The sequence below is a fragment of the Hemiscyllium ocellatum genome, chromosome 7 (assembly GCF_020745735.1).
Source record: "Hemiscyllium ocellatum isolate sHemOce1 chromosome 7, sHemOce1.pat.X.cur, whole genome shotgun sequence".
NCBI classification, from domain to species: domain Eukaryota; kingdom Metazoa; phylum Chordata; class Chondrichthyes; order Orectolobiformes; family Hemiscylliidae; genus Hemiscyllium; species Hemiscyllium ocellatum.
In genome coordinates this window covers 78,052,932-78,074,793 of record NC_083407.1, presented here as the reverse complement: position 1 = coordinate 78,074,793, position 21,862 = coordinate 78,052,932, and the positions used below count along the sequence as shown (strand labels likewise).

The 21,862-nt window shown below is 39.8% G+C and overlaps 1 protein-coding gene across 1 annotated transcript in view; it reads right to left on the bottom strand.

Moving 5' to 3' along the window:
- LOC132817149 (collagen alpha-1(I) chain-like) overlaps positions 1–21,862 on the bottom strand; it is a 189,131-nt gene that overhangs the window by 61,415 nt on the left and 105,854 nt on the right. Inside the window, exons 20-29 of the mRNA XM_060827358.1 lie at positions 11,450–11,503; positions 10,826–10,933; positions 8,493–8,546; positions 8,287–8,385; positions 8,141–8,194; positions 6,601–6,699; positions 5,978–6,031; positions 5,823–5,876; positions 4,142–4,195; positions 689–742 (exon numbers count right to left, since the gene is read on the bottom strand). Of these exons, the coding sequence (XP_060683341.1) occupies positions 689–742; positions 4,142–4,195; positions 5,823–5,876; positions 5,978–6,031; positions 6,601–6,699; positions 8,141–8,194; positions 8,287–8,385; positions 8,493–8,546; positions 10,826–10,933; positions 11,450–11,503 (684 nt within the window). The remainder of the gene's footprint in view (positions 1–688; positions 743–4,141; positions 4,196–5,822; positions 5,877–5,977; positions 6,032–6,600; positions 6,700–8,140; positions 8,195–8,286; positions 8,386–8,492; positions 8,547–10,825; positions 10,934–11,449; positions 11,504–21,862) is intronic.

Below are 21,862 nucleotides of genomic sequence, written 5' to 3'. Positions count from 1 at the left end.
AGATCTCAGTAAAACACGAAAACCCTCACCAACCAAACCTCCATAAACCGTACCTTAAGAGAATTGATATGAAACTGGTGTCAATCCTCTCCGCCATTTTCCTAACTGCAATGATAAACTTACCTCTCCCAAATTATCTGTATGTGTGAAGATCACTCACAGAACTGATGGAAACTATTTATTCCATGCTGCCTTCAATACAAACCCAACCTCAGTCATAGAGTTTTAGGATGCAGAAAGTGCACTCACTCAGAAATAGAGTTTCTAATAATTGTTACAGACACCAAAGCATACAAGTGCTGAAACCAGGTATACCACCACCTACAGCCCCTTCATCACGGTGAATATCCAGTAAACATATCTACATTTTGCCTTAGGGTGTGACATTAACAATTATGTTACTCAGCATCCAGTTAATTTCTGCAATGCAGTGTGAAGATTAAGGTGAAGATAGCACACTCTGCTTTCCCCGGGGAGATTTCCATTGTTTTAGAGATTGGAAATTGCAGAATTAGCCGGAGCTGTTTTTATCACAAATCTTTGTGTAATTTTCTAGTTGTACCATTGGGTAAATAATTACATTAAACAAAGTATTTCACTTCAATATTTCTAACAATGTATTGCCATGAGTTACCCTGGATAAAATTGTAGTAATCAAATTAGGCATTGATGAAATTAACCAGCTTACCGGCTCACCAGGTTTCCCGCTTTCACCAGGAGGACCGACGGCACCACTTAGACCCTAATGAATAACCAAGTGAAGGATAATGGTTAAAACCACAAGTTCATGAAAATTGATGATAAAATAACACTTCCAAATACTTCACAATTTCATTTTTTATACCGGCTTAATAATGTTATAACTGTTCCTGGAAAGTGCACAAAATAATGATTTGCATTATATAACACTGTTCATGATTCAGGATATTGCAGAAGCCAATTCAATACTTTTTAAGTTTCTAAATTTGTACTTGGTGAGACTTCTGTACAGCAAAGATATGAATGGTTATGAAACCAAGCTAGTTGAATGCAGTTAATTTGCAGATCAACCACAATGTAAGTGACTGGCAGCAACAAAGAGCTGAATGGCCTCCTCCTATTACTATGTTTCTCAGTATAAACCCTTCTGTAATATAGAAAATTGTGTAATCAATTTGTACATACCAAGGTTGTACAACCTTCAATGAAAACTGACAGGATCATTGTTTTAGCAACAGTTTTTGAGGAATAAATATTGGACAGAGCACAAGAACTTCTTTCCTCCTCTTTAAATAAAGTTATTGGATCCTTTTCACTCATTACAGAAAGCAAATGGTTTCTAGATTGAATGGTGAATCTAGAAGCTTCCACCTCTGACAGTGCAGCACTCCCGCAGCACTGCAGGGAAATATCGCCTAAAATGTTGTGTTCTAACCTCTGGAATATGGTTTGAACCTACTGGGGTTCACTGGAAATCTAGCTCACTGGTTAGTGCTACTGCTGTGCTGATAAAGCTGGAAGTTATGACTTTTGTGAGACACGTGACAGTATTCCATGGTATTGTTAGCTTCTTTCTTTGTCACAGCACAAGTCTGATCGGGCTGTAAGGCCAAAGGTTCCACTCGGTAGCAGCACTGGTTTCAGCACTAAGGAAGCGTGGAACTGGTAAAAATTATAATGATCCTATTTCTGACAACGTACAATGCTGCTTTTGCTGATGGCCATGTTCTGAAGGACAATAGTATGGTCTACAGATTAGATGCACAAAAAAGATGCAGAGTGAATAAACGTAATGTCAGTCATCCCTGATTTAGGTTTGAATAGCTGATTGTCATTTTGGACACTTTCTTAAATACACATAACAGAACTTCTTCCCCAGTGCTGTTGAAAGGTATTACCATGAACGTTCAGTTGGATGGCTTTTAGCTTTGTTTCCCTGCTGCAAAAGTAATGGATTGTGCTTTTGGAGAAATTTTCACAGGCTCTTTGAGTCAGAACAGAGAAGGTCTTAGTCCAGAAAGCTTGCTTTCTTTCTTAGGGATTATAGCTGCATCTCTTTGGGCTGCAGCGTGACTGGGGTGTGGAGTAGAGGTAGCAGACTTGGAGAGCTGTATGCAAAACAGGAGGAAGCCTCGCTATCGGAGACTGTGCTCACCATGTGAATTCAGCATTTCTCTGACGTTCTTCCTGGTCAGGAGGACAGATTGAGATAGCCATAGTTCATCAGCAAGGTGCTTACTGAATTGTGTCAGCCACTTGCCACAACGTCCAATGCCACAGAGCAGAGTAGAGACAGCACTCCCAGTGCCTGTCAGAGTTACCATGTAGCAAACTTTCTAGGTCTCAGACTCCTTACAGGTTGGGACCGACAACATCTCATTTTACAGTGCCGCTGTGCCACACAGATCATTGGTACTCTATACATAAGGAAGGGGAAATATATTATTTTCTCTCAAAGTAGAGAAAAGCAGTAGGAATATGCATGTAGTTTTTCCAGGGAGCTATCAATTGGCTGCACAGGGCTGTAGACATCATCCCTCAGTGGACAGATGTCCAGGAATTCCACTCACTGAATGCGCAGTTGGCATACAGGCCACCATATTGGTGCATTCCTGCTAAATTTGAAAGCAGCTTTGAAGTTTTTATCTTGAGTTAGTTAGCTGATTCCAGCATTTCCCTGCCACTGTGTAGAACAGAGGATGGATATGTGGTGATGAAAGCTCCCCAATCTTCATGTGGTTCCTGATTCCCACAACGTTCTAACACTGAAAGCTGTGCTGGAAGGAGGAAGGTCTTGGAACAGATCATCAACATTTTCCAAGAACAGTCCCCCTGCTTGGGCCACATATTATGGAATGTTTCTCCAGGTTTGTGGTGGACTACATCTTCTACAATTGCAAAGCTTCAGTTGTTGCTGTCAGGTTCTTGACATCTCGGAGGAAGGAGGGCGGTGTCATCACTCCTGACTGACATTAGACTCTGGTTCTCCTTAAAACATCCTCAGTTAATGAAATCAAAAGCAAAACACAGCACCTTTTAAACCACCTCTATTTTTTTCTGTCCCAGGTGTGTCCCTCCCCCAGCCTTGAATCTTGGAAACCTCTAAAGTCAAGGCACACCATGCAACTCATATCAATTATTTTTATTTTGAAAGCCAGAGGGAAAAAAAAAGGTTTGCAAGTTCAGAATCTGGCATTTAAAAACAAATATTGTGGCCTCGTATTTAAAATTTAAAGCTGGAGGTTGAAAAAAGGTATTGTTTATCAATTTTAAAATAGAGGTGTATTCTTAGCTGCTGTTCTCTCCTGTCTAATTATTTCCCTTTCCCTTCCTCTTCCCCTCCACCCACTCTGGTCTCCCTTCCTGTGTTCTCTACTCTTCAGTCTGTTACCAAACTGATCCCCGCAATCCCATATTTCCCCTGTTCCCCTTCAACACCTACCTCTGGTGTTCTTCTTCCTGTGCTAACCTACTCTCCCACTCTGATTTACTTTCCCCTTTTCCTGCTGCCCCAATCCTGAAAATAGATCATGGGTTGGTTGTGTATCACTAGACGAAGTAATGATTTACACTAAAAACTTTAAGAATGCTGTCGATTGACATAGGACTTTTGGACATAGAAATAATATATCCATGCTCTCTTTTTCCCGTTATTTCCAACCTATGAATGTAGTCTTTCCCTTCATTCTCAGAACCGATACACTCTCCTGCCGTTACCAGGAGGTCTGTTGCCATTCTCTGACTTAACCCATACACCACTCTACTCTTCAACAGTACAATCCTTCCCTGAGCCCAAATATAACTATCCTCTAAGCTTCAACTACTCTTCAGCTGAAGAGTGTCTTTAATCTTTTCTCCCTGCAAAGCATAAACTCTCAAGTCGGGATGGTGCATCCTTGTCATTTTATAGTATACCAAAGGAAGTTTATCAACGCCACAGAAGGGCAAAACATTATTTGCCACACAATATAGGAGCAGAATTAGGCAGGTCAGCCCATCGAGTCTGCTTTGCCACTCGATCATGGCTGATATGTTTCTCAATCCCATTCTTCCGCCTTGTCCCTGTAACCCTTTATCCCCTGACTAATCAGTAAGCTATCTATTTCTGACATAGTTTCCACAGCCTTTTATATCAAACCAGAGTTAATCAAATTAATTGTACCTGAAGACCTGGAAATCCTTGAGGACCCGGCTCTCCTTTTTCACCAGATGCACCCTGAGAAAAGACAAATGTTTGAAAAATTTAGAAGGACTATCCGAATACATTTGTTCAAAGCAAATAACAAGCTTATACTATTGAATAAATGATGAGTTTGTTTTTATCTAAAGTTCGTCTCCTTGTCATAACTGAGAATTAATTTTCTGCATAAACCATCTCTGGAACAAAATTGGAATTCTCCAGACCGTGAAAGTATCAAAGAAAAGAAACTAGTAGGATTTCCATTGAGCTCTATCTAATCAGCTGCTACAACTGTTGTAGACACTGGCGAAGATGGGAACCAATTCAGAAGATGGTGGCTGGGGTTTTGGGGAGAATGGTGATTAACAATTTTCTCAGCAAAACATATCAGGGAAGAATGGAACAGGCAGAAGACATGCACAGAGGTTAGTTAGGCGATGCTGAACACACAGTCCCCATTGAACCATCTGATCCCATTCTGGTTCAGGCACAGTTAAGGCATCATGGTGCTTTCATGAAATAAGTATGAAGGTTTTTGAGTATGATCATAATTTGTCTAATACATGGTTTTGAATCAAATGTCATATTGTATTCAGAATTACCTTGAATCCATGCAACCTGTTGAGAGATCCTCAAGAGATGCATTGGAGACCTCCAGCATATAAGTTCCTCATAAAACAAATATTCTAATAAGGAGCCAAAGGAAGTAAAGCTACTCGACTTTGATCTCGACTCCTCACTAATCCAGCCAGCAACTGTCAGCCACTGTTCATCCTCCCATACTCACTGACTTCTCATTCTTCTGGCCTCAGCTTGGGTCCATCACTGGCTGAGGCCATTGTTTACCGACCCTGTGTAAACCCCTCCAAATCTTGCCAAATGGCCACACAGTGTAGGAGTAGAATTAGGCAATTCGGCCCATCAAGTCTGCTTTGCCATTTGATCATGACTGATATGTTTCTCAATCCCATTCTTCCACCTTCTCCCTGTAACCCTTTATCCCCTTATTAATCAAGAACCTATCTCTGCCATGGTTTCCACTGCCTTCTCTGACAAACAATAACCACAGAGCTGTATCTGCGGTTAATAGGTGCTGACAGCTTGATGATAATGAAAGAATGGGAAGACCAATGCCATCTTGAGTGATTCATGGTGGAATCAATGCCAGTTTGTACCCCAGTTCAGGAAACATCCTATTTCTGCACAAACAGTGGTTCAATAATGTGGAGGTAATAGTACTAGATAAGTACCCCAGTAACTCCAATCCTGCAATGGCAAGTCATAAAACTTAGGTAATGAATCAATTTTTGCAATAGTTGACAACTGACTGTGAAGGCAGCTAGATTATTCTGAAACTTCATTAAGATCCTGTCCTGATCTGTCTCATATGCTATTCTGTTTCCACGGTTGATTCTATTATATCCTGAAGTGGTCTAACAAATCATTACAAGAGAAAGCCCACCAACACCCCTCTCATGTGAATAATAGTTGGGCAATGTACATGGCTTTGTCAGTGTTGTCAAAGGAATGATTGGTACAGCAAATTAAAGAGATAAAGATTAATTGTCACACATCAAAGTTAAGAAACTGCTTAAATAAATCCACTTAAGATAGAGATAAACCATTTTTGTTTCAAAACATGTGAATTCAGAAACATACTTACAGCTGTGCCAGGCTGGCCGGGAGGACCCACTAATCCAGGTTTTCCAGGTAAACCCTGTCAATATAGTGTAAGTATTAATAAGCTGTGCATAAATAACATTTGGCAAAGAGTCTCTTTCAACAGAATGAAATTGAATATTTGCAGCCTTTACATACCTGTAGACCAGGGCTACCCACAAATCCTCTATCACCAGCTTTACCAGGTAGTCCCTGGTGTGTTGGGAGTGGTGGGTGGGATGGTGGGGGGGGCATGGTATGGTCGGGAAGGGGGAAGAAAGAGAAGATGTCATTTTATGCATGGTTCAAAAGCAATTTCCAACATTGTCCTGATAGTTAACGAGAATCCTGTGTATGGGTTATCTTCTGCTTCCTAATTTTTAATATTAGGAGAGACAATGGTAGAATCTTCCAACACAGGAGACAAATGAACCCATCTTTACTGTGTTAGCTCTTTGAGCAATGTATCTAATTAATTGCTTTTCAGGGTTCTTGCACCTAGCATCAACGGCCACTTGCACAGCTTTTTGCCGCATTAAAAGATTCAGTGAGAATCCATGAGGCACTGTTGACTGCTTAGAAACTTTTTTCAATCTAAGCTTTTTCTGGAATAGAGATCCACCAAATAAAGTTGCTTACTCACAACTGGTTTCAATGTTATTGCTAACATGACTCCGGAGTTGTGTTTTCATTTGCATAACAATACACTATGTTTGTAACAAAGCATGGCACCCAGCCAAAACAATGACAACAGATACATTTTATAAATAACTTGCACTTACATCATTTCCTCTTGGACCAGGAAACCCCATGACACCAGGTGAACCTCTTTGTCCAGGTGAACCAGGTTGACCTGCAGGACCTGGATCTCCAGTAGGACCCTGTTGGTAAAAATGTAATTTGCAAAATAACAAAATTCTCCCTAAACACACAAAGATCAGAAACAAAACAAAGTAAAGACAAAGATTAATATTGCCAAGTATATACAAATGATTATCACTGTCAATAAACAACCAACATAGATAATCAATATTTATATATCATAGTAGACAGTGAAAACCAAAAACAAGCAGATATTTATGCTCAGAATCTTGACAATTGCCAAATAATGTAGGTTTAAAATGTATCAATTTCCACATGAATCACTGACTCCCTCCCACCTCAAACCTCAATCTTTAATCTTTTTGTTTTAATCAAACAGAGGCCACACTTGAATTAATTTGGATGTAACATTATCATGCATAAGTGCAGAATAAAAAGTGGTTTTGCCAGCATTTGTTATTACCCTGAAGCTCACTAGTCAAGAGTGTAGAGCTCCATTGTAGTATCACATCTCTAAACTGTCCTCCTTTCTGGTGCGATGAGCTACGTTGCAGTGTCTTGTAAAATTAGCTATTAATTCACTCCACTACCTGTTCTTAGCTCAAGTCCAGTTTGATGATGTTTGGTGTAATCCACCATGACATTGCTCAGGGTAGATCGCTGTGGTTACTCTTACTTTAATCCACCATGACAGCTACCAGCTAAGTCCCTGATGAAAACACATCAATTAAATAATGGGTGACTTGTCAACTATTTTATATGTCTTTGCGTTATTCAGTAATTCCTTATTCTTGTTCCTGAGCCTAGCATCTGTCCTTACCCTTTTCTTCACAAATTCCAACATGACAACCATCCTTAATATGGGGAGAAGAAAGTTATTTCTCAAGGATAACTGAATGGAAGGGAGCGAAGTTGATCCAACTAGCAAGTCAACCAATATTTCATGAATCACAATTCATGTCATTCAGTGTCAACTGTTTTTGTCAGTTGAACTGAAGGAATTATGGGGGGTAGAAAGTTATACATATTTACACAAAAGAAAATGTGCAAGTTTCTGACAGATAGTGGGATGTATCGAAAATTCATACAGAAATTTCACTTTCCATTTTACTGGTAGCATCACTGACTTATATATGTATTAGGGAGGAACCTCAATTATCTGGCATTCGATTATCTGAATATCGGATTATTCGGCAAGATTGCAAGGTCCCGATGCTCGGCTAAACTATGTTATCCGGCATTTGATTAATCGAACAAAATACTCCCTGCCCATGTCCTTCGGATAATCGAGGTTCCTCTGTATTCTCTATTGGTTATTGTTGCTTGATACTTAAAAAACTCATTCCGGTGACTAGGTTTTCTGACAGACTGGGTGACAATCTGCAAGATGATTTCTTATTTTCATCAATTATAAACCCAATAAGATGAAAGGAAATGTTTATTTGGACATTGGTGATGTAAATAATGCTTTTTGTCTATTGCTATCCTTCTGTAAATTACCTGTGGTCCAGGTTTACCTTCAGGACCAGGATTGCCTGGGTTTCCTGTAAGTCCCTAAAAACACAGAAAAGGAATTCAAAATCAAGTGAATAAAATTGTCTCTAAAATTAATTTGTAAGCATTTTTTCCTTATTATGTCTTCTTACCCTTTGACCAGGGATGCCAGCATCTCCAGGACGACCTGATTCACCATTAGCACCTCTAGGCCCAATGGGACCTGGTGGACCAGTTTCTCCTGCAGGACCCTAGCAGCAAAAAGTTAGTGCAGAATTAAATATTCAGAATAATTTATCCAAATGACAATGAGGAAAAGAAATTAAAGCTGAATTTAGGTATATTAAAATATTCTGACCTGTAATCCTAGTGGGCCACTTGTGCCTGGGACACCTCTTATGCCTTGAGGTCCCTAGGAGCAGGACAGAAAATCAGGTTTCCAATATTATTAATATCTGTACGCCACTGATTTATCTTATATGTAGTCATTAATGTTGCTGAGCCACAGTGATCCACAAAACAGATAATTAACTGCAAGCAATTAATTGTACTGCCATTAAGATTTGGGATGGTACTGTGATGAAGCTGCTCCTTGAACAAGATTATATTGTCTTTGGTTTATTTTTCAAAGTGGTCATAATAGACACAGACTCTGACAAGTCTAAATTGAAGGGTTTCAGGTTCAGTTTAATTATAGCTAACAGATACAGCCTGAGGCAACAGCCTTTCACGTTTTTGAAGAAAAAGCGCACTACAATGAAAGGGCAGTTCTCCCAGCTCAGCTTTTCTCATGTTTCGCCTGGTGTTTAGTGGGAGTGTTGTAAAAGCTGCTGGACTCAAATAAGCAGGTCCCTGCTGATCCTTCTCTCTCTCTCTCTGACATCTCTCCTTTAAGAACCTGTCTTTGATTTTACCTTTGATGCAAAGGGGTGTTTACAGGGACTTTTGCAAGTATTAGGAATAACATCATTAAGCTGGGATCACCTGTTGAGTTTTCAGATAGGTTATGTTATTCGGTATTCTGTTCTCTTCTGCGTGCGTTTAATTCGGTAATCTTGTAAACAAATTCTGTTTTGTTTAAAACTAAATGGTTTGTCCAACTGCATCACTCCTGGAATATCCACACTACACCTGCTTAAAAGAACTACTTTGGGCTACTTTGGGTTTGGGTTACTTTCTTGAAATGATTTGAAGGGGTCTGACTTGGTCCATAACAGGTACAAAGTAAAAAGTGTGATGTATAACAATTGTATCCTTCTGAAACAGTGGCTCCAGTTGTGAAAGCATATTTTTAAAATAAGGTAAGCTCTTAATAAGTTGAACATATGTATGGAAAATTGGTAAGCTGGTGGACTGAGAGTATGACAAACAGAAATAGATATAAGAAGAGATCCAAAAAGGAGCATTTAAAGAATTGCGTAAGATATCAGAGTAGTTGTTAACATTTAAAATAAATTATGAATATATCAAATGTGGGGAAATTATTAGAATCTACCATTGGAAACAGAGTTATTAAACAATTGGGAAAAGTATAAACTAATCTAAAGGAAGGACGCTAGCCTGAATCGAATGGATGGTAGGTGATGACATTTTGTTGAGGCCACTAGGATAGGTAAACATTTGTTATGGTGCCTGTGAATGTTCCAGGTAAACTCAGGAAATCCCTTTCAGTGGATGGAGAGTAGGTTCACTGTGTTTTACCAGGGTTTAGAAAGTTATTTTGTGAGGACAGATTAGATTTAAGTGAACAAAAACACAAAGTTCTGGTGAAACTCAGCAGGTCTGGCAGCATCTGTGGGGAGAAAGCAGAGTTAACATTTTGAGTCTGGTGAGCCTTCACCAATTCTGATCTGCCAGGCTCAGACCATAGAACAGCAGACCTGCTGAGTTTTGCCAGCAATTTCCGTTTCATTTGTTGCTTAGAAATCTGCAGGTTATTAAAATGTGAGGAAACCTAAGCTCTCAATTTTGATGTATTTATGGTCAAACACACCACAGTTCACAGGACGTAAACTGAGGAGAATCAGTTAAGTCAATCTTAAAGATTTGATATCGAGATGTAATTTCTCTAGATTTGAATCACTGTGAAGTGATGATGTTGGGGAATACATTGAAACTTTGTTTTGTTAAGTGTTTTAAGATTTTTCCAACTGTGCTCTATATCTAGCTAGATCAGCATGTTTAATTTTTGACTTTCCCTTCTGTGTAATAAACTTTTTTTTGTCAGAAACACAAATGTACCAATCTTAAATATGAAATTAATCATTCATTCATCATTGCTTATTGCTGATGGAAGGCAATTCCAAATTTTTATCACCTATTACATGTAGAAATATTTCTTAAATTGACTCCCAAACATCCAGCTCTAAGTTTTAGGTTGTGCCTTCTAGTATTAGAATATCTTACCAATAGAAAAATCTTTGCTCTATTTATGATAGCTGTTTTGTTAACATCTTAAATTATGATAATTCAGCCTATAGCCTTCTATATTCTTGGGAATACAAACATCATTGGTGTATTGTTCCCATTACTTTTTACAAATACACAGCAGTTAGGCATATGAACTTATGGACATTAGTGTTTATATAGAAAGCTCCAATTTTAATTAATGCTGCGTAGTGGCCCACACTTAGTACCAACTGTTACATTTTTACCATAGAAAATAAGTGTATGACATTGATTTTATCTTACTCTCTCGCCAGGAGGGCCTATTGCACCAGTTGACCCAGGTTCACCAGGGAGACCTCTTTTACCTTCTTCACCAGCAGGACCAGGGGCACCTGGACTTCCTGGTGTTCCCTAGCAAGAAGAAAAATGCACATGGCTTAACATGTGAAATATAGCAAAATATTATAATCTTTTGTCGAATAATTGAGATTGAACAACGTGCATTTTGCTTAGTTTTTCACCCATGTAAAAAGAGAAATTGGATCTTCTTTCTTTGTAATGTACCTCTTCCTAGTAGTTGTTAGATAGTAAGCATGGCAGCTTATCACCTTGTCTTTCCATAATTCCCCCAAACAAAAGTAAACATAGATCACTCGATCTGAAGAGGCTCATCAGTGTTCTTTGTTAATATGACTATTTTCTGTTATTACTACAAAAAAAATTAAACTCATAAAAAGGCATACTTAAAACACAAAAACATTCAATATCTATTTAGATTTGTCAACTAATTCCATTATTCTGATAAGGTTTTCATAAACTGCAATACCTAAAACTATTATTGAAATGGCTCAGTAAAATTTATCCCAATTCACAAGTTTAGTTTATTTCCTTAGTCCAGACAGAAAGGTACAAAATAAAGAGACTTACAGACTCCCCCTGTGGACCAGGGTCTCCTTTTGCTCCCGGTTTCCCAGATTCACCCTAAGAAAGTGAAGAGTTTCCAATTAGAAAACAAAATTGATAATGATGAGCAATCATTTTTAAAACACGTTGCATGAAATTATATTCTGAATCAGGAATTATTTGGGTATTTTGAAAGGAAATAACATATTTATTGGTAACCTCGACAGAATATCAACTGGAAAATTTAAAGGCTATGCTTCAATAAGCATAGATGAGGAACACCAATTTTTTTTCCCTCCATTAAAGCACACTGAACTGCATTAGAAATTTAAACTCCGGTGTTTTAAAATGATGCAAGGTAGTTACAAGTACACTCAGACTGAGCTTGAGTATTTTGTATATTTGACCAATTAATATTTCTCAAAGCACTTTCTAAACAAACAGGGTCTCATACCTAAACATTATTAGCAATGGATAACTTTGTCAATATACAGAAGTATCATAACCACACGAGCTATGACTCTGTCTGTGTGCTGCTGATGTGGCATTACAGCTGCAATGTCATGATACCTAAGAATGCCTACTGTCCTGGCAGCAATCATAATGCTTTCAGCCTGTGTCAGCAACATCATAGGCACCATGTCAAAGCAGATAAGGTGTTGCTCAGCAACTATTCACTGTGGAACACTGTACAAAGAGGCTGACAACTCTGTAACCGTAACATACATGACTATACATGACTGTACAATATAACCAGCTGACCAATGGCGTCCTGAAACATGATTCCACTGCCTTAACCTGTTGGAAGAAACTCTTCGATACTCATTGGATCAAGTGATCCAAAGTTGATAGCCGTGGCCATTCTGAAGGTGGAGTCATTGCTACCTGAGATTCAGTGATCAATTTAAGAGGAGAGGGCAGAGAATGAATGGACAAGGAAGCTGGTATATCTACAGTCCAAACAAGTTACATGTGAGCAAATCATCAGAATCCAGTTCCATGAACTCAAAACTTTGTTCATTAACATTTCCAAAATACCATTCCTTCATTACAACTATTAAAGCTTCTTGCGGCCACAGTTCAGACATAAACTAAAATACAAAACAACCCTTTCATAATTTCAATATATCATTTCAGTTGCAAGACATTGCATTCTTTTGTGTCTTATGATCCTGCTCCACATGAAGAATCAGGAAAGCTAGTACTTCCAAATAAACCTGTTGGTCTAAACCTGGTTAACTTTGTACACCCCAGTCCAATACAAGCTCTTCCAATCATAATTTTATCCAGCAGCACCTTTTCAATAATATGCACTAAACTCAATTAATCAATCTGTATCTCTATCAAGGGTGTCTTTTATCCAGCTAAATACTTGCTCTATCCTGTTTCTGCAACACATTGGCTCAAGGCTCTGACTGTCAATGGGAGAGGTTTCGAGTGGCTTTGCAGAAAGCCTTCAGGCTGTTCCAAGCCTTTGCTGGCTTCAGACTGTATTATCTCAGCAAGAGCAGACAGTCTGAACTGTCTGTCTAACCTGTACCTACAACATTATGTCTGGTACAGCCCATCAAAGTTTCAAGAGTGATGTAAGTCTGCGGAGTGAACAGACTAGATTATCAGTCAATGTCTAATATTGATTATGGTGCCTGACCTCGCATTACTCCAGTTTAAATGGTCTCTCATAAATCCAGAATGTTGAACATGAAGGATTTTGCACTCGTATGAGTTAAGCACATTATCGTGGAACATCCAAGGTTTTTTGATATTCATTTGTTATTAAAGTGTTAGTGAAGGTTTTGTGCATTGTGATGCATTGGGAGATCTCATGAGGTCTTTAGAGTCAGAAGAGGGTGGTGTAGGAGCTTTGTGTGAAATTAAGGGAGCTTGAATCTTTCCAAGCAGAAAATCTGCCATCAGTCAAGAGGTCTACTGTTGGCATCAATCTTAGGTGGTAGGTTTGTCCACAAGGCACACCTACCACATGAAGACCTTAAAAGGTGAACTCATTAAAGGCAAAGTATACATATAAAAGTCCCTTCTTTTCCAAAATAAAGTTTTAACTATATCCAATAATAAGTGGGTTAATAGGTCTCAATAATACAGAGGGAATTTCTGATACTTCTGGATCGCCTGATGGTAACTTTGGCTGGAGATGCTGTTTGTTGCCCTTAGTCATCAATGATGTTATCTGCTGTTCCTGTTTGTGTTGTCAAGTTGCTCTTTCATGGGCTGTATCTGCTGCTTCAGCACATGTTTATCCTGTTGCATAACAGTTAAGATTCGTTTCAGATTCGGCATTGACTCATCTTATTCCTTAAAGTGGGTCAAATCTTCTTGGCACTTACTGTTCAGTTCCTTGAGAGCTTCTAGTTAATTGTAAAGCTTGTACCTTTATGCTATGGATTCTTCCAATCTCAACAAAAGTTTAGTCTCTTATTGGTCAAGTATACTTTTCTCCTTTACAACCTGCTCTGATAACAGCCTAACCTCTTCTGAATTTTTGTTTGCTTTCTTCAAAGCCTAGACACTTTCACTTCCTGCTTCTGTGGTTGTATGGTTTTATATATATTCTGCTTTAGTTTCTTCACTGGAGCATCATTGCTAGAAGTTTTTTTTTCTCTGAAAGGATCATTTCAGGAGTGATTTTCTGCTCCTTGTTTGTGATGTGCATCTCCACTTGTTTTGCAGGACAGTCATTTTCTCCAATGTTGCTTGGAGCTCAAGATGATATTTCTATATTTGCTCCTGCTCAGCATGATATATTTTAAATGCAAGTTGCTTCAGATCTTTCTGAAAATCAGGAATCTTCTCATTAGACTGATGACACAGAGTTTGTTGTTCAGTCTGCCTCCTTTTTCATATAGATGATTTGGAGTTGGGGACCACATGTAGTGTGTCAAAGTTTGCAGATAACACTAAAATGAGTGGGGCAGAGCAGAATGTGCAGGGGACTGTGAAACTTTGCAGAGGAACTTAGATACTTTGAGTGAGTGGGCAAAGGTCTGGCAGATGGAATACAATGTTAATAAATCTGAAGTCATCCATTTTGGTAGGAGTAACAGTAAAAAGGATTATTACTTAAATCTGCTAGGCAGAGGGACCTGGGTGTCCTTGTGCATGAATCACAGAAGATTGTTCTGCAGATGCAAGTAATTTTGTCCTTCATTGCTAAAGGGATTGAGTTTAAAAGCAGGGATGTTATATTGCAGCTGTACAAGGTGCTGGTAAAGCTACACCTGGAGTACTGCATGTCGTTTTGGTCTCCTTACTTGAAAAATGATGTACTGGCACTGGAGGGGGTGCAGAGGAGGTTCACTAGGTTGATTCCGAACTTGAAGGGATTGGTTTATGAGAAAAGACTGAGTAGATTGGGATTATATTCATTGGAATTTGGAAAGAATGAGGAGGGATCTTATAAACATAGAAAAGCATGAGGAGAATAGATGATAGAAGTAGAGAGGATGGTAGGTAAAACTAGGATAAGAGGGCATAGCCTCAAGATTAGAGGGAGCAGATTAGGATTGAATAGAGAAGGAGATTACGCCACAGTTTGAAGAGGGTGAAGACACGACTGCCAAGCTGATTTAGTGTGCTGCATGCTTGATGTGGGAGGTCAGGGACACTGATGGTGTCTCTGGCTCCTATAGCTGTGCAAAGTGCATACTCATTCAGCTTCTGAAGGAGCATATTACAGCATAGAAGAAAGAACTAGATGATCTAAGGCTCATCCGAGAGAATGAGAATTTTCTGGACAGGACCTTCAACGAGGTCATTACACCAAGCATACCAGAAGAGAGAAGAAGGGAGATAACAATGAGGAAGGAAGAGATGATTCAAGTACAAGAGACCCCGGGGGAAGTACCTCTCGTGAACTGGTTGACTCTCTTGGAATCTGTTGAGACAGACGACACTGCCAGTCTGATTGGACAGGTCTGCCAATCGAAAATTGGCGTGGAGGCAGAGTCAAGCAGTCAGATATCATGTAGAGTCATGGTAATAACGGACTCCATAGTGAGAGGGACTGAAAGGGGTTTTGCGGGATTCAGTATGTTGCCTTCCTGGTGCCAGGATTCAGGACATCATTGACAGAGTGCAGGGAATCCTCAAGGTCGAAGGTGAAGAGCCAGAGGTGATGGTGCATGTTGGCACAAATGATGTCGGGAAGAAGAGGAGGGACATTCTACAGCTGGACTTCAGAGAACTCGGAAGAAGCCTGAAAAGCAGGAGTTCCAGGGTGGTTATCTCCAGTTTGCTTCCAGTTCCTCAGGCTGGAGAGGGCCCTCAGGCTGGAGAGGGTAGGTACAGGGAGATAATGGACTTGAATGTGTGGCTGAGGAACTGGTGCAGGAAGCAAGGATTTAAATTCTTGGATCACTGGAGTATGTTTTGCAGTAAGGATAAATTATACAAGATGGATGGCTTGCACCTTAATAGGTGGGAGACCGGCATTCTGGCAGGCAGGTTTGCCACTGCAACACATGTTTGCTTAAACTAAGTAGTGGGGTGGAGGGGACAAACTGGAAATTTAAGAATAAGTTAAAGGGAATGTGAGAATAAGAGAAGTTAAGAAAGACAACAGAATCAACAGAGCAAAAAAACTCAAGAAGGGATCATACAGTATGGTCAAGTGAAATAGGGATTGATAGGAAGGAGTGGAGTAACAAATTAAAAATATTTTATATGAATGCATGAAGCATAAGAAATAAAGTGGATGAACTTGAGGCTCAGTTGGAAATTAGCAGGTACGATGTTGTGGGGATAACTGAGACATGGCTTCAAGTGGACAGGGCCTGGGAAATGAATATTCAAGGCTATACGTGGTATCGAAAGGACAGACTGGTGGGCAGAGGGGGGTGGGGTGGCCCTGTTGGTGAGAAATGATATTCAGTCCCTTGTGAGGGGGAACATAGAATGTAGAGTCAGTATGGATCGAGCTGAGAAATTTTAAGGGTAGAGAGACCCTAATGGGAGTTATCTACAGGCCCCCAAACAGTAGTCTGGATGTATGGTGTAAGTTGAACAAGGAGTTGAAATTGGCATGTCGCAAAGGTATTACTACAGTTGTTATGGGGAATTTCAACATGAAGGTAGACGGGGAGAATCAGGATGGTACTGGACCCCAAGAAAGGCAGTTTGTGGAGTGCCACTGACATGGATTCTTAGAACAGCTTGTACTGGAGCCTACCAGGGAGAAGGCAATTCTGGATCTGGTGTTGTGCAATGAACCGGATTTGACCAGGGACCTCGAAGTAAAGGAGCCATTAGGAGGTAGTGACCATAATATGATAAGGTTTAATCTGCAATTTGAGAGGGAGAAGGGAAAATCAGAAGTGTCAGTATTGCAGTTGAACAAAGGGAACTATGGAGCTATGAGGGAGGAGCTGGCCAAAGTTCAATGGTTCAACACCCTAGCAGGGACGGCAGTGGAACAACAATAGCAGGTATTTCTGGGTATAATGCAAAAGGTGCAGGATCAGTTCAATTCAAAGAGGAAGAATGATCCTAAGGGGAGGCAAGGGTGGCTGTGGCTGATGAGGGAAATTAAGGACTGTATAAAGATAAAAGAGGAGAAGTACAACATAGCAAAGATGAGTGGGAAGCCGGAGGACTGGGAAACTTTTAAACAGCAACAGAGGATAACTAAAAAGGCAATACATGGAGAAAAAAATGAGGTATGAGGGCAAACTGGCCAAAAAGATAAAGGAGGATAGCAAAAACATTTTTAGGTATGCAAAAAGAAAATGGTTAAGTCTAAAATTGGGTTCTTGAGGACAGAAAGGGGTAAATTTATTATGGGGAATAAGGAAATGGCAGAAGAGTTGAATAGGTACTTTGGATCTGTGTTCACTGGGGAAGACACAAGCAATCTCCCAGATGTAATAGTGGCTGAAGGACCTAAGGTAAGGGATGAACTGAAGGGAAGTTACATTAGGCAGGAAATGGTGTTGGAGAGACTGTTAGGTCTGAAAGCTGATAAGTCCCTGAACCTGATGGTCTGCATCCCAGGGTACTTAAAGAGGTGGCTCTAGAAATCATGGACGTATTGGTAAGCATTTTCCAATGTTTCATAGATTCAGTGTCAGTTCCTGCAGATTGGAGGGTGGCTAATGTTGTCCCACTTTTCAAGAAAAGAGGGAGAGAAAAAAACAGGGAATTATAGACTGCCTGATGTCAGTGGTGAGAAAGATGCTGAAGTCAATTATAAAAGATAACATTATAACTCATTTGGATAGCAGGAACAGGATAGGTCAGATTCAGCATGCATTTATGAAGGGGAAATCATGCTTGACTAATGTTCTGGAATTTTTTGAGGATGTAACTATGAAGATGGACAAGGCAGAGCCAGCGGATGTAATGTACCTGGACTTTCACAAAGCCTTTGATAAAGTCCCACATAGGAGATTAGTGAGCAAAATTAGAGCACTTGCTATTGGGAGCAAAATACTGATTTGGATTGAAAATTGGCTAGCTGATAGGAAGCAAAGAGTAGTGATAAACAAGTCCTTTTCGTAGTAGTGGTTCTGTTCGCCGAGCTGGAAGTTTTTGTTGCAAACGTTTCGTCCCCTAGCTAGGAGACATCATCAGTGCTCTGGAGCCTCCTGCGAAGCGCTTCTTTGATGTTTCTTCCGGCATTTATAGTGGTCTGGCACTCGTGTAGAAACCGGAGTTGTTCATATGTTGCGCTTAGGCGGTTAGCGCAGGATTCCCATTTCCTGGCTTGTCTCAGCGTCTCTCGCCCGTAAGTGTTCAAAGTTTGTGCGAAGATTTGTAGCTCGGGTGCTTGTTGCAAGTCCTTTTCGAATGGCAGGCAGTGACTAGTGGGGTACCACAAGGTTTCGTGTTGGGACCTCAGCTGTTTACAATATACATTAATGATATAGATGAAGGCATTAAAAACAATATTAGCAAATTTGCTGATGACACAAAGCTGGGTGGCAGGGGTGAAAGGTGAGGAGGATGTTATGAGAAGACAGTGTGACTTGGACAGGCTAGGTGAATGGACAAATACAGGGCAGTTGCAGATTAATACAGATAAATGTGTGGTTATCCACTTTGGTGGCAAGAACAAGAAGACAGATTACTATCTAAATGGAGTCAAGTTAGGTAAAGGGGAAGTACAACATGATCTAGGTGTTCTTGTACATTAGTCAATGAAACAAACATGCAGGTACAGCGGGCAGTGAAGAAAGCTAATGGCATGCTGGCCTTCATAACAAGAGGAATTGAGTACTGGAGCAAAGAGGTTGTTCTGCAGCTGTACAGGGCCCTGGTGAGACCACACCTGGAGTATTGTATGCAGTTTTGGTCTCCAAATTTGAAGGAAGACATTCTGGCTATTGAGGGAGTGCGGCGTAGGTTCACGAGGTCAATTCCCGGAATGGCATGGCTATTATACGTTGAAAGATTGGAGCGACTGGGCTTATATACACTTGAGTATAGAAGAATGAAAGGGGATCTGATTGAGATGTATAAGATTATTAAAGAATTGGACACTCTGAAGGCAGGAAGCATGGTTCCACTAATGGATGAGGCTGGAACCAGAGGACACAGTTTAAAAATAAGGGGTAGGCCATTTAGAACAGAGTTGAGGAGAAACTTTTTCACCCAGAGAGTGGTGAGTATGTGGAATGCTGTGCCCCAGAAGGCAGTGGAGGCCAAGTCTCTGGATACTTTCAAGAAAGAGTTGGATAGAGCTCTTAAGGATAGTGGAATCAAAGGTTATCAGGATAAGGCAGGAACAGGAAACTGATTGTGGATGATCGTAATGAATGGTGGTGCTGGCTCGAAGGGCTGAATGGCCTACTCCTGCACCTATTGTCTATTGTCTAACTTCTTATCCAGAGGATTGTAAACCTGTGGAATTCCTTGCCAAGTGAAGTAGTTGACACAACTTCAGTAAATGTTTTTAAAGCTAAAATAGATTTTTTTTAACAATAAATGGATTAAGGGATATGGGGAGAGGGAGGGTTAGTGGATCTGAGCCCACGAAAAGATCAACCATGATCTTAGTGAATGGTGGAGCTGGCTTGAAGAGCCAGGTGGCCTACTCCTGCTCCTAGTTCTTAGCTATGTTCTTATGTTATCTTCGCAATAAGACTTGTCATGGTAGTACATTGACATTTGGCCCTGTATCAACTGAAGTCAATAAAGAATAGTAACCAGTTTTCTGACAAAATTTGAATTTTCACATGTTTTGGAAGTTTGATGACATTGATGTTTTGTACGAGATTAATGTTGTGAATCACACTTTCTGACACTTCAAGTACAATAGGCCGCATCAGATTGGTCATTTCCAATGTAAATTACCAGGCCATGTTCATGATAATTGCCTGATTATCAATCAATTCCTCAAGGTTTGATCAAATCCATGTGTTAGTTTATTTAAAACTGAAAAGCACATAAGACATGGAATGTTACAGCAAGCCAGTTGATTTCTGTATCTACACATTCTGAAAACCCATTGCAACTAATTGTCAGGCAGGCTCACAGCATTTTATTCAGAAGCACATGGAGTCCTTAATTGTAAACTGTCTTAGAGCAAGGCACACACACACAAAAAAAAAATCAAAGATAAAATTAACATTTTGTGATGGAATGATGTTCATTCTAATTGAACAAATTGGCATCTGAGCTTAATGCTATGATGAAATTGAAAATCTGAAATTCCAGATATTTGACACAATGCTAAAGCCATTCCTCTCGGCAAAAACAAGTTGAAAGCTTGGACTTATGACCCTACATGTTTCAGAAGAGGTTTATTGTTTTGCATTCATTGGCAGCTAAACACACAGACTGCAATGGTAATGATCCTAATTCAGAACCACAAAGGAAACATTGTCAGGCACAGATTTCTTTTATTAGTTCATGGGATGTGTGTGTCATTGACCATGCCCATGTCTAACTGCCCTGGAGAATATGGTAATGAGCTGACATCCTTGGATCATAGAGACGAACATTGTTATTCAACTTCATAGTGAATTGATACAGAGCGATTTGCCAGGCTATTTCAGAGGGCAGTAAAAAGTCAACCACACTGTTGAGGGTCTGAAGTCACTGGATCATATATGGATGGCAGATTTCCTTGACGAAAACACATCAGTGTACCAAATCCATTTTTATGACAATTTACATGATTACACTGTGACAATTATGGTTGCTTTTAATTCTAGGCTTTCATGAAATCAATTTTCAAGATCTGTGTACTTCATGGTGGGATTCAAATTCATTTCCATGCACATCAGCCTGATTTACTACTGTGCCACTGCCTCCCTATATAACACAGCTAAATGAAAAAGGTGCCGAAAGCATAAATCAGCAGCATCAGCTGAGGAGATATTGAAACAAAACCAGAGAGCACATCAATCCAACCAGCAGATGTTGGAGGAAAAGTTGACAACCCACATGTGTACCATACAAGACACAAGTATACTAAGGATGTCATGTATGAAAATAAATGGACAAAAGTGGGACTCAATGGAATAATAGATGATGGGTGTTAATGGATGAGCTTGGGTAATGATGATAGTGCATGCAATTTTGGTTTTTGTTGTTTGTGATGAAAAAGTGAGTGTTCAGATGTAAATAACATCATGTACAAAAAACCTTCCAAACTTGTCATATTCATGTGACTTCAGATACGAGGTGCATCATTGCAGGCAAGCATCACACAGCTCATTCAATAAGGACATTCTACACAAGGTGTTGTCCTGTGAACTCAGGACAATCGCAATCCTAAATATCAAAGTCTCATTGACTTTGACTCCTAATTCTAGATTCCTTGTCAGGAGAAAAGTCTCTTAACTCTTTCAAGAATTTCACATGATTCAATAAGATCATCATTCATTCTTTCAAACTCCAACGAACATATTTCTAATTTTCTCAATTTCTCCTGTCCCAGGAATCAATCCAATCAGCATGCATTGCAATCTCTCCTAGGCTGTTATATCTTCGCTTAGGAAAGAAAACCAAATGTGTGTATGTTTGTGTGGTTTTCCCAAAGTTCTGGCTAATGGAATAAGACTTCTTCATTTTTAGATTCAATTTCCTTTGCAACAAAGGCTTATAGGCCCTTTGATTTCCCAATTGCTTTCTTTACCGGCATGACAACTCCCTGTGATTCTTACAAGAACACACAGATCTCTCTGAATACTTTGGCATTTCCTGCTCTGTCACCATTCAAACAGATTCTGCTTTCCTGTACAACTCCCAAAATGGATAACTTCACACAATGGATTCATCACCAATACTCTTCATCTTACCCAAAGTCACCTTGCATTATCCACAATCGTAACTTCTCATCGAGTTTTGCATCAGTTTAAAGAATTGATGTAGATTACAAATCTGTCCTGGACCCCCATGTGGATGCAATAGTCAAGGGGGCATGTCCTCATTAACATTCACAGATGCACCACAGAAAGCATTCTATCCAGATACATA